Raw genomic sequence first — 17810 nt, forward strand, 5'->3', positions numbered from 1 at the left:
TCCAGGACTGCATTTAGTGGTAAAATAGCTACATTAACAAACTTGTCTGAGGCAAGTTGTAACGCAAATGGTTTTATATTTAATGGATTGTTTTCGCCAGTTTTGTCTTTTACTCTGTTTTCATTTTTGTTATTGCGCGCAAACCAACAACCGTGAATATGTGCCGTTTCCAAGGAAAACATTTGTAATTCAAATTATAAACAGGCGATTTGCGTTTTACCGCGCTTGGTGTTGATCTTTAATAGCAATAACCTACAATATTTTTCATTACTTTGTTTAGTTTATTAAAGGAACTAGGCGTATGTTTTGCTAATTAACAAAAATTTATTTGGTGTAGTTTACGTGAATTTCGAAAGCAGAGGCGAATCACTACATGAAAGAACACCCATCGCCAAATGAGTCCGTTTTTCAATTACCTATCTTTGTTTCTAAAAACGCCCGCTTGATTAATTGGATTTTTTATAAAGCATAGCAAGGTGTTTTCCCCCTAAATACAGAAATCCTTCATGTACTTAAGTACATCGATGGCTTCAAAGTACCGGATTTTCATTTCCGCGCAAAAGGTTTCCTTGTTCGTAATGAATGTCTGTCAGAATTTGTTGTGACTATTTAATGAATTTATAGCCAAGTATTAAGATGTTTTCGACTTCCTCGAAGTGGATAAAATTTTTCATTCGTCATTTTCTTATTAAAAATCCAAAAATTCCCAAAAATCCCAACAAAATTTCATTTTTTTACTTTCGAAAAACAGAGAAAATCTCATAAAGGTATTGCTCAATAGTTCTTGTTTGTGATAGTCACGTATTAAAGATTTATGAGTGGACGTATATAAGTTGGAACTAAATTAATTGAGTTGATATTTGCTTCTGGACGTAAAAGGGTTAAAAGCTTCTTTGAAAAGGTCCACTGCAGCCGACAGCGGAAGAATTAATAACCATTAAAAATTATTACGGAGAAAACAAAATATTCAACACCCGTTTAATTTCTTGATGACGGTAAAAGAGGCCATTTTAAAAATTTGCAAAAAAAGTGGGAAAAGCATTTTAACACTTGGATAGAAGAAAGTTTTAATGTTAATGAAACCTTTAGTTAACAATAGAAACAGAAAAAGGGAACTGAGTGTACGGTTTTTACAAGAAATGTAAATTGAAAAGCACTCCCCTACATTTTTTCATCGGAAATATGTAAACCAAAATAAGCTATATTATCTTTTAAGTTTAAAATAGTGATATGATAATAAAACCAGGAAGAGATGTGCTTTCAAATTTTTTAACAGAATTCAAGTAAATAATTATGTACTTCAACAGTTATTCCACGAGCAGAAATACCAAAGTTACTTTTGACTGGGATAACCACTTAAAATAATTTTGAGAAACGTAGTGAAAAAGAAGAAATTTTCAAAGGGAGCTACGTGATCAATATATTATAAAACATTAACGCTAATTGAATGAGAGAAAAAAGTAAAGAAAAGTCCAGAAAGTCATAGCATTTGTAACCTGCGATTTGCAATGTTTTTGTCGAAGCGTCTCGAAGCGCGGGAACTGGGCTCGGAAATTGAGCCGTAAGTCATTTTGGTCATCGGCATGTCCAGTGGTAACCATTGTCAACAAATATGGCGGACGAAGTGGCGGACGAAAAGAACCGTAAATTTGCCTTGTTTTGATCCATTTTAAGAGGTGAGGTACTAAAACGACTTGTTCTTTTGATATTATTTGTATTGATTGATTTGAATTCGAATTTTGTTGAACTCTCGCCATCTTCGTTTCAGAATGAAGACCGACCAGGCAGCTGTGACTAAATTATTGCAACAGTGGGACCATGGATCGAAGAGTGTTCGATCAAAGATTCTGCAGGATTTTATCGCCTCAAATCAGGGTAAAACTGGACCAGAACTGGAACTCGAGTTTGCACATGCAGCAAGCTTGTTTCTTACAAGAGTGACTGCGTGGTTACGGCTAACGTATCCTTTTCATTTATACTTCAAAACGTTTTCTTCTAAGGAAAGGCGAACGACGTTTCTTTTTTCGTTACCCCCGGAAAAGAGTCTGTTCACATTCACCAGGCTCTGTGTAAATACATGTACATGTACGGATATCCCGCATGTATTTAAACTTCCTCAATAGCAATGGGACGTTCCATTTTTGACCCCCCCCCCCCCCCCTGGCCCACTTATAGCGTCCCCTCTGGCCCTCTTATTATAAAAGTCATGTCTTCTTCTAATGGTTCTCTTGTGTAGCAGTTGCTACTGTTTTGGAGGCTTATGGGGCACTGTTCCTGTTGTTTGTCTTATTGTTCTCTCGAAGGGGTAATGAGCTGTTCATGCGTGACCTTGGAAGAGGGTAGCAAAGGGGGTGTCGTGAACCCGTTTCATGCACAAATTTTAACAAAATTCATGCGTCACATATAACGAAACCACAGAATTCACGAATCAAATGTTTTTTTGTAGCTATTTTTACGCGTTACAGTGTAATTGTTGCCCTATTTTCACGCGTCACGGACTAATTTTTGCCCTTTTCATGTGTCATGCATAAACCCTTCAAATTTGCTACCCTCTTGGAAGAGCTGCTACCTGACCCAACATAGAAAGATAACATTATTTTGAATGTGTACAAAAAATGGGCCAGTCACGAAATTTCATCGAGAAAAGAAAAATTACAAAAAGTCAAGAAGGTGTAGTGTGGAGAATCAATGAAATTCTTGCTGTTTCACACCAGGTACAATCTGGTATTTCCATTCAACTGTTTTATGTTCATTACTGGGGAGCAGGGATGGCATAGTGGTGAGAGCACTTTCCTCCACCAATGTGGCCCAGGTTTGATTCCCAGACCCAGCATCATATGTGGGGAACTTGAGTTTGTTGTTGGTTGGTCGTCCTTGCTCTGAGGGGTTTTCTCTGGGTTAGAACAAATGAAAATACCAAATTGTACCAAGGGTATAAAATTGAAGCACAACGCATATAATTATGTATGTCACAACTGTTGCTGTTTTATGGCAAGTTTGCTAAATTCATGATTAGAAATCATTAAGGCTGGAGAAGGCAAATTTCCGATGTAATATTGGTATTCCTTGACTGGCATTTCTTGCATGACAAAGATACATGCTTGGAACATGTGTTCAACTGCAGCTTCAATCTATCACAATTTTTGTTGGGTCTTCAAGTGGGTGAGTCTCTCACAGTAATAAAACCTTTGTAATACTTGAGGAAACAATAACTACCACCACTGAGCTATGAAGGCAGTCAGAACTTAAGACCAAATGCAAGCACATTTCATCTTGTTCTTGCAAAATGATGAACAATAGAGGAATTCATACAGAGGCTTGGGATGGGGGCTTATTAAAAATTGAACTTCCAGGCAGGGCAGTCTTATTTAGAGGGGGGTAATAAAAAGAGAAGGGACTTATAATTAATGGAGCTTTTACAGTTGTCCTAAAACTGTGTTCTAAATACAGCACCCCATACGTGACCCTCTCTCCGAGCCCCTTCTATGATCCAGGCTTTTTGTACTGAAATGGTCTGTATTTAACTTACTTATTCTTCACTAGTGCATGATGACTCAAGTTTTTCCTTTTATTGTGCATTGTATTTCAGGCATAAATTTTTAGCAGAATTTTTAGAAGTTGGAGGTGTCCTTACTGTCCTGGAAATTCTTGGTCTCAAGCAGGCAAAAGAGGTATGTTTAGTATTTTTGCCTGTATTTTTAATGCATTACAAAGTAACCGGTACTGCCATTAACTAAATCTCTAAATGGTATGATAATGATGTACCAGTATAAAACTTATTTAGAGAGAGATTTCTGGGTCATTGTTGGGTGCAGCCGAAATCCGTCTTTCCGGTAATATTAGTTTGGTAGAGTTAAAGATAAAACTGCAATTACATAGAATTGTAGGAGTTGGGGAGTAATGATAATGATAATGAATTTATATAGCGCATTTTTCATATATATATATATGTTCAAATGCGCTGTACACATATTGTAATTTACTACACAAGGCCAGACCACAACACCGGGAGCTTCGTGCCCTAATCTTTGCGAATATTGTGTGGGTTCTTTAACGTCCCCTGTTATAAGACTGAAGATACAGGAGACGGGACCTACGGTTTATCGTCCTTTTCCGAGAAGACTAGAATGTCTAACCGTTTGCAGATGTAATTACAAAGGCAGCACATTCTCCTCAGTTATTTTAAGACCCTGAGTGTTGGTCAGGTCTGGGGTTCGAACCCATGACCTCCCGCACAGCAGTCCGGCGCTCTACCAACTGAGCTAACCAGGCGGCGGTGAGTTAATTACAAGCAAAGATTTTAATCTTGTAAATGACTGCCATTGCCCTTACATTTCTTGGTGGTTAGGAGGATAAAGCCCAGGCATTGAAACTTCTAATGTGTGTGGCAAACTCTGGAAGAAGATACAAGGAGCTCATTTGTGAAAGCTTTGGTAAGTAAATCCATTCAGAAATTAGAATCATTTTAACAACATGGCTTATCAGCTGTGGTTCCCGTAGCATAAAACAAACTAGGACAATATCTACTCCCCTTGGATGGGACGCTAGTGATGCAGCAGCTTTCGTGAGTTTGTAAATTTTACTGATCCTCAAGTGTAGTTAAGCCTGCACCACAGATGCAACTAAACCCCTGGTTACTAGTGTAGCAGTTGCTTTTGTTTTTGGGGCTAGGGACATCGTTCTTGTTGTTTGTTCTATTGTTCTCTGAAAGGGTAGCAAGCCATTTATGTAAGACCTTACGAGGGCTGCTACCGGTCCCTTAAAATGTGTATCCCTGGAAGTAGGGAGAGACGTACTGCGAGAGTATTGGGGTGGGGAGGGGTGCGAGGGGAGGGGAGTTTAGAACAACTGATCTGAACTCCGTTGACGTGTACATGTAGTTACTGAAGCAGAAGATAAGTTTTCAAATTTACATAATTTCACTGTATGTGAATAAAACCAATTGATTTTTTTCTTTGTAAGGTATCAGAGCTGTTGCAGAATGCCTGGCAAAGTCAAATTCTGAAGAGACACAAGACTGTGCCAGAAATTTACTACAGCAACTTTCAAATGTGAGTACCGATACATGTAGACAACAACTTTGAACCTCAAAACTTTAAAAAAATTTATGAAAGCCAAAAGAATATTTATTTTATAACCACAGATATAGATTCTAGAGGTGCTTGTGAACAAATAGTTTACTAGTTTATTTTTTATAAAAATGACAACGACAATGATAATAATGATGATGGCAGTGGTGGTGGTGATAATGATGATGATGATTTTTCAGGGAAACCCAAAATACGAGGGTCAAGTCTACAAGGCACTGATTGCTCTGTTGAAGTGCGTGTCTCCAAAGGCTCAACAGATGGCTGCCCAGACTCTCAGAATAGTACAGGTGGGTGTGGTCTTGTACCAGATACCTTGCCGTAAACTACATGTAAGCACCATGCAAGAAAAAAAGGACTTTAAGTTTAAAAAATTCTTTTATGTGCCATGTATGAAACCATGAATGAAGTTATTAGTAAATTTATGACCACCCCATTGTAGGAGTAGCCAAGTGTCAATGTGCATCGTGAGTTGCACTGACTGCACTGCCTTAACTATTACATGCAGATTAAGCTGCACCCCAGACAAAAATGTTTACAGTTCTAGTGAAGTTTAAAACACTGAATGCAGCCGATAACTCAAACTATCACGGGAAATAAAAAACACCCTGTTCGAGTTGTTCAGTGTTCAAGTTGTTGAGGTAAAATTAGTAAGAAAATGACCTGGAGGGAAATTGAAAAAGGTTAATGAGTAAGGGAGTTTCGAGTTTTTGAGGATTCCAGTTATCAGGAGTCAACTGTGCATTGAAACTTTGTTAATTAAACAAAATAAGGCCCTTTAATTAAAAATTACCTTTATTACCTTTATTTAGACACGGTAAGGATTAAAGCTATAAGCTTGTGGGGCCGTGTATTCCCGATCGAATTGGAATTTGGAAGTGTTGGTTTTTGTGGAGGGAGGAAAACCAGAGAACCCGGAGAAAAACCCTCGGAGCGAGGACGAGAACCAACAACAAACTCAACCCACATATGACGCCGAGCTGGAATCGAACCCGGGCCACATTGGTGGGAAGCGAGTGCTCTCACCACTGCGCCATCCCTGCTCCCCATTAATTCAATTTTTTTCTGTATTGTTGCTTCAAAACACCCCAGGAACTTAAAGGTGTTAAGGTATATTGTCAAATTTTCCCTCAGAGAGGCACTGTGAGAGTTAAGTACAGTATTGCCCAAGAATGAAACACAAAGACATCGGCCAAGCCACTTAATATACATAAGACCACCGACCCCTCCCATTATGTATTAATTTGCCAATGTTATCACCTATGGTTTTCTTGTAACAGCCAATAGTTGGAGCAGCTAACCCAACCATTGTGGAGCCAGTACTGATGCTGTTGAGATCGCTTCACCTGGAAGTTCAGTACGAAGCCTGTGAGCTGATCAAAGACCTGATGCAGTATGACGTGCAACACTCTCTGCTGCAAGGCATGGTGGGATTGTTAAAACCAACTAAGGATGAGATCAAAGACAGCTCAGAAGCAACCCTGTCAGGTTTGTTAGCAATATTACTCTGGAGCTACCACAGGGGGTACTTGAGGTGGGGGTGAATAGGTTCGTTCGATTGATTTGGCTTTAAAAAGCGCACGGATTGTGGATTTTTGTGATACATTGAACGGATTCGCGGATTTCAAAAATACAGCGGATCGCAGATTAGCTGAGAATTTTGCCCAGATTCTGGACTCTCCATGTCAGGAAGTTCGGTTTGTGGATACTAAACAAAGTTCTTCAATCGGTCTTCGTCGGTATGTTGGCGGAATTGTCGCAAAACAAGCAATGACACGGAACTTCTTAAAAATTGGCATAAAAAACAACATCTACTGACCGTTGCAGCAGTGAAACTATACCACACAAAGTTCTGTAAAGTAATGCGGATTCGGATTTGAACGAAAATAGGGTCGCGTTGACGGATTTGGCCAAAAATAGTACGGATCAGCGGATTTGCGTACCTTTATTCACCCCCTCCTTGAGGAAGAAATTAACTAAAGGTGTAAGTGCACAACAAAAAGCTACCCTGAATTAACTAGCCTGCAATGCAGGCGTTTTGGATGGATGAGCGTTGGATAATTTTGTTTGCGTATTTGGCCTTGGAGTCGCAAAGGTAGGAGACGAGAAAACAGCTACACTTCTACTCCCTAATACGCTTTTTTCCTCTCTCACCAAGCCTCTCCCAAGTTCGAATCCAAGATGGAAGATGGCGCTCACCCGATCAAAATGCACTTGTTCGCTTAAATAGCTCTCGGGAGTCTAACAAACTTTATCGCTGCAAACGTGATTCCACCTCTAGATTGCTGATAACAAGGAGAACAACCCTAACAGCCCAAAAACCTAGGCGTATTTAAGCGAACAAGTGCATTTTGATCGGGTGAGCGCCATCTTCCATCTTGGATTCGAACTTGGGCTGTTAGGGTTGTTCTCCTTGTTCTCAGCAATCCAGAGGTGGAATCACGTTTGCAGCGACAAAGTCTGTTAGACTTCCGGGAGCCGGGATCTATTACAGCAAAACAATCCTCAGAGATGACAGAGAACTTCTCTGTCGTTCCAGAGGATTGTTTTACCATGGTTGGAGCCAAGTTAAGTTCTGCGTACTCTTGGCTCCAACAACTTACAGTTCATTGAGGCAAGCGTGGCCGAGTGGTTTAGGGCGCTGGTGTTGTAATCCGGAGGTCACCGGTTCGAGGCCTGCCCTTGCCACTAGCTGGATTTGTTTCTCGGTTGTCCCGAGTTCAAATCCTCGACCACGCTTTGTATATAGCCAACTGGTCTGCCTCCTGCCAGTTGGGATTTTTGACCTTGTTATGTTCATTAATAAATTATTTGTTTCCTCTGTTTCAGTGGCATGCCTGTAAACTAGCTATCTCGTTGAGATATGAAGCTAATTGCATGACCACTATAAAACACATATTTATTTATTTTTTTTTGTTTTATTTTTTTTATTAAACAGACGTCGTCATTTTACCCCTTCCCTGCCCTCAATCTGGGCCCTAAAATATGCTAAACCCTGGTACAATAAATGCAGATTTATGAACAAACCAACGATTCTGTCTGTTGATTGACGTGTTATATGGTGCTACTTCGTACAACTTGTGATCCATTTTTCATTGCAGATCCTGATGCGCCTCAGCTTCAGGCCCCTCTCCCTGTATTTGTACAGCAAGCAGCAGCTGCTAAGATGATCGGGTAAGGCAGTTTGTTTGCGGTCACTTTAATTTAAAGAAAAAAGTCTGCATACCAGCCTAGTGGCCCATCAGGCCGGAGCTTATCCCGGTTTCTGTTGCGTGAAGCGACTAAGAGTATTTCTTCTCCCCCTGGATGGAATAATAGTCCATTGCAGGGTTACCCCCAGCACTGCCGACCGGTTAGCTCAGTGGTAGAGCGCCAGACTGTCGTGCGGGAGGTCTCCGGTTCGACTCCCACGTGCGCTACCTCACGTGCGGTCACATAAAGTTTCATTTTTCCTGCAAACGGCAAAAATTCAACTTCTGCCGTCTGCTGTTTGGTGTTCGTACGCGGAAATGAGTAGTTTTGTGTTTGTCGTGAATGTGGGATTTTTCCCCTATTTTTATGAGGGATTAATTTTAGAATTCCATAAGAAGGTAACAAAATGAAAGGCAAGCTCGCGTTTGCCGTATGAAGTCATGCTTAAGACGAAATCCACAAGGAAGTCGAGTAATATTTATTAAAGTTGGACAAAAATAAAGTACCAGAATAATTTAAATCCTATTGCGTTATTTCCTACCCTTAATAAAAGATAAAGATGTAAGTAATTATCCGTGATAACACCAACAATCATTTCTTATCAGAGTCTGTGAAAATGAATTTCAAAGTTCACAAGGTATAGGCAAAATCTCACGTGTAGCCATTTTGTAAATTCGTCTTAAGCGATTCAGTGGAATTCAGCGGAACTTCGAAATTTGTTTTCGATGTTTGGTGTTGTTAGAAAAGATTTCTTTTGATAAGATATTTGAAGCAGTAACAAAAAAGTTTGCAATAAGGTGGAAATAATTCTGGTACAACAATTTCTTATCAGAGTCTGAGAAAATGATATTCAAAGTTCATAAGCTATGGGCAAAAGCTCACATCTTTTAAGCGTTTCATGGGAATTCAGTGAAACTTCGAAATTTGTTTTCGATGTTTGGTGTTGTTAGGAAAGATTTCTTTCGATAAGATACTTGAAGCAGTAACACAAAAGCTTGCAATCATGTGTAAATAGTTTTGGTACATAATTTTGTCCAATAACTACTCGAAGTTCTGGCGGATTTGCTCTTAATCTCTCTAATAATTTTGTCACGGACGTCAGGATTTTTTATAGCTTTAGTTGATTCTGTTGGATACATATTTTTTATGTATTCAAGAGCTTCCAAGTATGTTACATACAAACAATGACGTTACTTTAGTTTTGCCCTTCTTTCTTTTTCAAATAGAATTCTCGCCAAAGAGTCAGCCAAGACGGCAGAAAGTCTCGTACAAGTAAGTTAAACAAAATTATCAAAAACGGTACTTTCAACTGACAAAAAATTCAAGGAACAAGTTATAATCGGCAGCAAAAGTAGGCCAGGACACTTGGCCATGGACGTATAAATGCCTTCTTATTCTTACACTCACGTTTTCGTCGCAACCAACTCCTGAATACACGTCTTGAGTTCAACTTTGCGGCTTTCCTTGAAACTATCTCAGTGGATCTCGACTTCACTAACTCAGTGGTGTTATTTACTGATCACTAAGTGCGTCATTTGATTTGTCTCTCCCGCAGTTACGCACTGTTCATGCGCTTCTCTTTGCCATGGGAAACACTCAACATGCTGACAGTCAAAGACAAGCAGGAATCGCTCTGGAGGTACGTGTTTTACCCGAGGGAGTATTCCCCGAAAATTTAAGTGTGGTTGTGCGGCGTGTTTCAGTCGGTTTTTTGTTTCTGAAATGCAACGCGCGACCGGAAGAGTTGAAATTATGTAATTGGGGTAAAACACTCGCATTCGCGTTTTTCGCGTCGCACGCTTGGAAAAGAAAGAGACTACTCCTAGTCTAGCGCGCTTCTTGAAACCTTCAGACTCTATTTCAGACCAAACTGAGCCCCTCCCAGTTGGAAGGGGGGGGGGGGGGGAGGGGTCCATGTTCCCTTGTTCCCCCCAAAAAATTCCCTTGTTCCCTAAAAGTATTTTGTCGATTTTTGTGATTCCTGTTCCCTAAAATATCAGAAACACAGCTTTTGTTACCGTGTTCCCAGCTTTATTTTTCTTTTGTTCCATTGTTCCCAATTATTTGATTGCCGTGTTTCCTTGTCCTTGTTCCCTGAGGGCTCCAAAATGTGCGATTTTTGAACAATTTTTTTTTTCATTTTACTTATTTTCGTGCCCGGACAGTCTCTTTCCTATCGTAAATAATAAATTGCCGGTATTTTTGTATTTCTGCAGTTCTTTGTTCGATCTTACCCTCTTGTAAACGATCGTGTACGAGAGGCCCTGGGTGACACCTTTTACGAAGAGTTTATGGTAAGACCTTAATAAATAGTGTTATATGTATTTCTTGAAAATCTTACTATTGCTGTTTGCCTACTGAAGCTTAGTATAGATATAAAAATACAATCGGTATCCAGTGTACTCGAATAATAAGGGATTTTTTTTTTAAATATTTAACTACGAAAAAGCTGCGTTAAAATGTTTCTTTAAAACAATTTAAGAAGTTTCGACGTTGAGCTAACGTCATTATCAAGTCAAAATGAAAGTTGATAAAAGATGTGTAAATACTAGGTAAAAACAATAGATTTGCTCAAGGAATAAAATTGTTGGAATGTTCTTTCAAACAAAGAGTTTCTAAAGGATGGAGTCCGCCCCATTCGGGAGGGGGCCATCCTCGGAGACCCAGGGGCAGTTTGTGGAGCAAGAGAAACGCGAAAAAGCGGGTAAAAAATAGCGCGAAACTGCCAGTTACATAAATCAGCATATAAAAGTTCTATTGACTGAAAGTGCACTTTCAGTCAATAGAACTTTTATATGCTGATTTATGTAACTGGCAGTTTCGCACTATTTTTTACCCGCTTTTTCGCGTTTCCCTTGCCCCACTAACTGCCCCTGGGTCTCCGAGGATGGGAGGGGGCGAGTCATCCTGTTGGGATTCTTATCTTGATGAAGCAGTTTCATTATGTCAAAGTCATTATATCTGGCCAATCGCGACAAACAGAAACAACGAAATGAACCAATCAGAACTCGAAGATAAAACATGCAACCCGCGCCAAGCGCGGGAAAATGTTCTTATGCTTGTTATGTTCAATTAAAGCATTTGCCTCATATACACCGCCCCACGAGCTGCAAACTTTAAACAAATAGTCGCCCTCCTTTCCTCAGACCCAAAGCACCAGCGGAAAGTTTTATTCATGGCGCAAATCTACTTCGCTTTCCTCTAGCGCCAATAGAAAAATTTGAAAAAATTATGACTGTTCATAGTTCAGCTTTAAATCGTGTATTAGTAATAATACAGTGACTTGAACTTTATGTCTATCGTTTTTGCTTAGTCTAAGTTCGCGTAAAAATGAATGGATGAACTTAATTTAACACAGAAGTCAAACAGTTTGCAGAACGTATAGCGTTCCTTAAAGACTTCTCCGGCCTGCTATTTGCGGTCGTCCTCAATGCGAAAGAAGACTTTTTTATGAGTTCACTTTTGTGTTTTTCCACTAGACTCACCCGGACACCATGTATGTAAGCATGACAGCAATACAAGCTGATGTGTTGGTGTCAAACAAAGTCAACATACCAAGAGGTAAAACAATAAAAAAATATATTTCTGTGTTTGTGCCCACAAAAAAGTTGTTCGATTACCCTTCATACCGAGCCACCCCGGGCGAGAAAGCTTTTCATACATTTCTTTATAAATAGCTGTAAACCTTTTATATGAGAAATCGCAAAGTTGGCTCGGGGCAGGGTGACCCCGGTTGGAGTATCACTCGCTTTGAAGGCAGGGTAACCCTGGGAATGGCGACCCAACATTTTTTTCATATAAACACTGGCTATTTTGAATCACCTATCAGGGACAAATCTGGACACGCATAGTATGCGTGAAACTGGGAGGTCCAATTTTTGGGTCGGTTGACAGGGACAACTTTTGTCATATACACGCCAGGTAAAAGATGGCTCGGGTGAGAGGGCAACCCTCCTACCAGGGACACTGTTCTTCATAGAAACACATACTTAGTTTTTTGCTTATTGCCTGAGCGAGGTTATGATGTACGGCACGTCCGGTCCGTTTATTGTGTTCTTGGACCAAATATTGCCATCTGGCCATCTCATTATCTGACTGCGTATTTATGGTGGTTTGAATGGAAAAGTGTAAAGAAAAGAGAAAATGCCGTGGGACCTATGCGTCATAAATATGCACTAGATGAACTGCTGACGTGCGGGAAACGCTTGTTTCCCAAAATTGAGAAACAAAAAAAGAACAACAAAAATTTTGGAAGTAGCAATGTTTAAAACTGTTATAGTATATCATTTTTAAACATTGCTACTTCCAAAGCCGCGATTTGTTCTCGTGCGGCAAAACAAACGAGCATTTCTTTCTGCAACAATGTAACTCCGCTCTCCTTGGTGTGTAACCGCTATAAACCTTACGACGGCAGTAAACGCACATGAAAAACTTGCGTTCATAGGAAAAAATAAAACAATTCCGTTATAGTCAAACTTCTCAAGCATCGTGCCCTGAGAACTTTCAGTTCTTGTGCTGTGTTAATAGAAAAAGTGGAAGCCATTCGAAAGTTGCAGGTCAGCTTATTGCCATGGAGATATATGGCTCATGTTGCGTAGCAACAGCCCCTCGAAAATACCGCGGGCTCGTCTAAAACTGCCGGCTCAGTCAATTCCATTCAAAAAAGGTCAGCTTTTCTCTACCGCACCTCGTGTATAGCATATTTATAAGGCAAAGAAACATTTGTTGTTATAAATTAACCTCACTCATTTTCGTATTACCGTATTTTCTCAAATAAACGCCCCCGGCGTTTATTTCAAACTTGGCTTCGTGAACCCGGCGTTTATTTGAAGCCGGCGTTTAATCGGGGCCCGGCGTTTATTAACGGACTGCAATTTTCTGCCAATTTTTCAGATTGATTTATTGTTACTGATCTATGAGACCAAGGGGCAGTTTGTCAAGGCGGGACGATTTTTCTCTTCGTTCTGCCCCGAAAAAGTGTCCCTGGGTATTCAAAGATGATTATTTCCCAAAGGTGCACTATTACTGATTGGATAGTTTATGTTGCAATTGAGATTTGTGACAAACAGAATATATTTACTTGTTAGCTTGGCCTCAAATAAACGCCGGGACCTCGAACAAACGCCCCCGGCGTTTATTTAAAAACTAGCAATTTTGACCCGGCGTTTATACGAGGCCGGCGTTTAATCGGGGTCCGGCGTTTAATCGAGAAAATACGGTATTTTTGTTTTCCAGTTATCGAAACGAAGGAATGATGTGCGCCTGGCTTTCTACGAAGACATGACGTCACGACCAAAGAACGAGGACTGTGTTGTATTTTTTTTTAACGTATTGTAATGCTCAAGTTCACTTGTTTAGAGTCATTTCTGTAAATATCACCCACTGATAAACACATTCGATATTTATAACATAACTGTTAGTTTGACAATTGTACATGTGGGCTTGGAGAAATAGTAAAACTTCGAAAGATCTCAACTCATTAAGTCTGTATCCTGTTTAAAAAAGTTTTGTCTAACGGTTACCAAATTGGATATCTATCAAGCCCTAGCCGAAGTCTTTGTGTTGTGTTCTTGGGCAAGGCCCTTGACTATCATAAGTTCCTCTCTTTACCCAGGTGTATAAATGGTACTTACAAACCTCGTTCCCAGGGTCTCTCTCCCTGGGAACGAGGTTGTCTTGACAAGCTGTTACGGCAACCCGACAAAATACTGGCGGAGGGGGCTAACCCGCGTTAGATTGGCGTTCCATCCAGGTTTCTTACGCTGAAACCGAGATAATCAACAGCTAAATGCGCCATTATGGCGCGGATAAAATCTACATCCCATCATCGAAAACGCAAGATTAAATCTCATAAACGTTCTATTCACATTTTTTCGTTAACGTTACAATTTCAGTTAAATAAATGAGCTGATTTGATTCTATAGTACAACAAGCATTTCACACGACAAGCATTTGGGTGGTAACACGCCGGATGAAGCATGCAGCAACACCACACAAGCCGGGTGCTTTTAATATTATTATTTACATATTTTATACGTTGTTTCTTGGTTAATTTTTCTTTATTTTTTTTAGCCAATTGAAACGACAACAGTGACCTCACTAACTATATTTGACTATATACAAAGAGATCGATTACCCCCGGGGGTACCCAACAAACCCAACAAAGTTTTATACAGGAAGGCTATGCCCCGAAGTCCAAACGCTTACCCTTGTATATACCATTTTTAACGGAAAATGTAACCCTGTAATATATATGCCTTGTAACACCTAAAAGACAGTTTTCTTACTCGTTCCTATGCGTCAACACGTGAAATTTCTTCGCTTTTGCATACCTCCAGCCTGAAAACGCCCCGCTTTTCGGGTGAAGGCTCTTCCTATAGTGATAGTCCACTATAAAGAGTATTCCCCGGGAATCTATAAGAATTCACCCAGCCTAGAGCCCCGCCTGGACTTGGTGTACTCGGGTATTAAAAATTCTGGCCGTAAAATACATTTCTAAACCTTTATCATTGTAAATAACATAAATTAAGGTGACTCCGTAGTTATTCCAGGCGCACTCGTCCATGTCAAACTTTGCGTTATAACTTTTTCGGCTTTGACGTGATGGCTATGAAACTTTGGGAAAACTTTCACCTATCATTCAGTAATGACGTTATTTCACTGGTGAAAAATATTTTCAAACTGGCGTTTAACTGGACCCCACTTTAATACACACATTTTCAAAAAAAGCTGCAAAACGCAACTTTGGAGGTTGGAGAATGTTTTCATGCATTTTATAATGTTTACAGAACTAGCGAATACTTTTTAACGGTTTGCACGATTAACAATCGGCTAGGCACTCTGATTTACCAAGCATTGGAGACGCTTCTCACGAAAATTTGGGGTCGTAGCTTGTTTCGTCGACGAGCGTCAAGTATGGAAACTTTCAAAAGAATGTAAGAGTTGAGTTTACATGACCTTAGTATTTTCGGACTTCTGCTCCAACGATTTTCCTGAAACTTGGCTATGGTGTGTATTAAGTGAAAAAAAAAATATATCAAAAAATATAAAATATATATCAGCAAAAATATATCAGCAAAATTTTTTATTGGACGCGATTTTGTCCAAAAAGTGGGGTCCAGTTAAACGCCAGTAACATTGAAAATATTTGTTACCAGTGAAATCAAATTAAATCATATCATTACTGAATGATAGGCGAAAGTTTTCCCAAAGTTTCATAGCCATCACGTCAAAGCCGAAAAAGTTATAACGCAAAGTTTGACATGGACGAGTGCGCCTGGAATAACTACGGAGCCACCTTAACTTTTATCCTCAATAAAGACTTACAATCGCTTTCTCTTTCGGCTATCTGTTAAAATATCTAATTCATGGGAAATATTCCTCAAATTAAAACTCTCCTCGCTTCGGTTCCTTAGTAAACCTACTGTGGTGTCCAGTTCCTCGCAGATAGCGTGCCTACGGCGGCCTTGGTAGACTCCAGAAATAGAGATCCAGTCTGCTCGAAGTGCAAATTCCTGATACCAAATGAATTGCTCATGCTCAGTCACGTCAGCAGAAGGAGGATCAAATGAGCCCTCTTGGAATTGTGGGTCTGCACATGCGTAGTCAGGACTTTGCGGTCGGGAACGGGCGCATTGCATAATCCAATTTTCGTTTTCATCTGGTAAAGCTGAAATAAATGTTTTCTCTTTCTCTTCATCGATCAGTTTCTCTTCTGCAAGACGACAGAATTTTTTAATAGCTGGCTCTTCCTCCTCATTTAATATGCCTTGATTATAGTCCTGGCTGGCGAGGTAGCACTCGTTTGGCGGTTGAAAATCTTCGCCAGTTTCGCCGAAAAAATTCTCAGATTGTGTTTGAAGACATGAAGGCGACTGCGCTATTTCGTCTGCCGTTAGCTCTGTAAAAAATTCAGCCGCCTGCTCGCTGTCTGAATTATATCGGTTACCCTCAGCCATAGTAGTCATTGCTGATAATATCAGCTGTCACCAAGACAAAATTCTCTCGCTGTCACCGAATCTCTGTCTTAGCTTTCCACAAATCGAAAACCTTGCTTCTTTTGGTCACCTTGAAGAACCACTATTTGAAATTTGATAAAATCACTGAAAACGGTGTAATTAGCCAAATATTACCCAATACTATCATGCCTTTATGCCGGCTAAAGTATAACTAATCGTTACATTGACCGACAAAACTTGAAAAACCGGTTAGTCCGTGACGTATTTCATGCACCCATTGACGTATCTTGCTCGGCCACAGCTGCGCACTCTATATAATTGTTAAAAAAAGAAAAGGAACAACTAAAAATAGTTGTATTGTTTTTGGATATTTTCACGTACAGCAACGTCAGTAACGCATTATTTCGAAATATGTTATTTCGTTTTGCGTAATTTTATAATTAACCTTAATTAAACGACGCTCTATAATTTCAGTTGCAACGGGGAGCGATGTGAGCCTTTACAGACCGTTGTTCAAAATTACATGCCATCTTTCCCGACATCTCTTTGAAATTACAGATATATGATTTCCTATTTCCTGGCAAATATTTCGAAAAATCATATGCTGTGGTTTAATTTTATGTTTGGTTTAAAATTTTCAAACCAGTTTCGTTTTAATTTTTCATCGTATCATACTCGACATTATAATAATCTGAAAAAAGGGGAATACTGGTTTGTAGATTTTGAAACCAAAAATGAAATTAAACTACAACATGATTTATTTAAAATTTTTAGCAATTGTTTGCCGATCTTTCGAAACAGCATCTATTACGTCAAGGCATTCCATTCACTAATTCACGTTACTCCAACCCAAGGAAGGTTGTTTGGGGGGGGGGGGGGGACTATACGTTAATGGTTTTCTGACGGGGCCTCCCGGAGGACTGAATCTTACACTTTCATATACCATTTCGACAGAAAAGGTACCCCTTACGTATATTTTCGATATAAATCTACCTCTTTTACATACCTACAAGAGGGATCGTGTTCTGTATTTTTTTTCTGAAAAAGGTACCCGTAACCTCTTTCGGACGGAGCCACCCCATGAAGCCTCCTGTAGGGTGACGACCCCCCCCCCCCCCCCATTTCACCCGTTTTCCCTAAGATATCTATTTTTTGTAAGACCCTACCGAAAACCTGTTTTTTATTTTTGTAATTCTTTCACGAAGATAGCCTTTGCAACATTCTGTATCAGCTGTGTTTTTCACTTGTTATTGCGCAATGGAACGGCTAGAAGCAACAAAATGGTTTTGTAATTTATTCTAAAAATAAAATCTGCATTTCGCAGCGCCCGGACTGCAAGCAGTTGCTATGGTTTTGAGCGTGAAAAAGGGCTCAAATCACATTTCACGAAAAATGAAACCGTCATTTCACGTTTTGTTTAGGTTCATAGTCCCCCGCGTACTCACGTACACATACGTATAACGACCAAAATCACAGTACACACGGTTCTCGATCACGGCAAACTGAGATCTTAGCCCAAGGCTATTTTGGCTATTTAGCAGATCACGTTTCACGAACAATTCCCATTTCACGC

The 17810-nt window shown here is 39.8% G+C and overlaps 1 protein-coding gene across 1 annotated transcript; it reads left to right on the plus strand.

Moving 5' to 3' along the window:
- Positions 1–1558: 1558 nt before the first annotated feature.
- LOC144639245 (armadillo-like helical domain containing protein 1) lies at positions 1559–13758 on the plus strand. The gene is made up of 14 exons (XM_078498538.1): positions 1559–1676; positions 1769–1960; positions 3094–3162; positions 3590–3671; positions 4349–4433; positions 4963–5051; positions 5270–5377; positions 6368–6575; positions 8189–8261; positions 9506–9551; positions 9835–9918; positions 10496–10573; positions 11759–11840; positions 13515–13758. Exons 2-14 carry the CDS (start codon positions 1770–1772, stop codon positions 13532–13534), a joined length of 1215 nt encoding a protein of 404 aa, XP_078354664.1. The 5' UTR covers positions 1559–1676; position 1769; the 3' UTR covers positions 13535–13758.
- The last annotated feature ends 4052 nt before the right edge of the window (positions 13759–17810 follow it).

The sequence above is a fragment of the Oculina patagonica genome, chromosome 14 (assembly GCF_052425735.1).
Source record: "Oculina patagonica isolate OP01 chromosome 14, crgOcupat, whole genome shotgun sequence".
In the NCBI taxonomy this organism is placed as follows: domain Eukaryota; kingdom Metazoa; phylum Cnidaria; class Anthozoa; order Scleractinia; family Oculinidae; genus Oculina; species Oculina patagonica.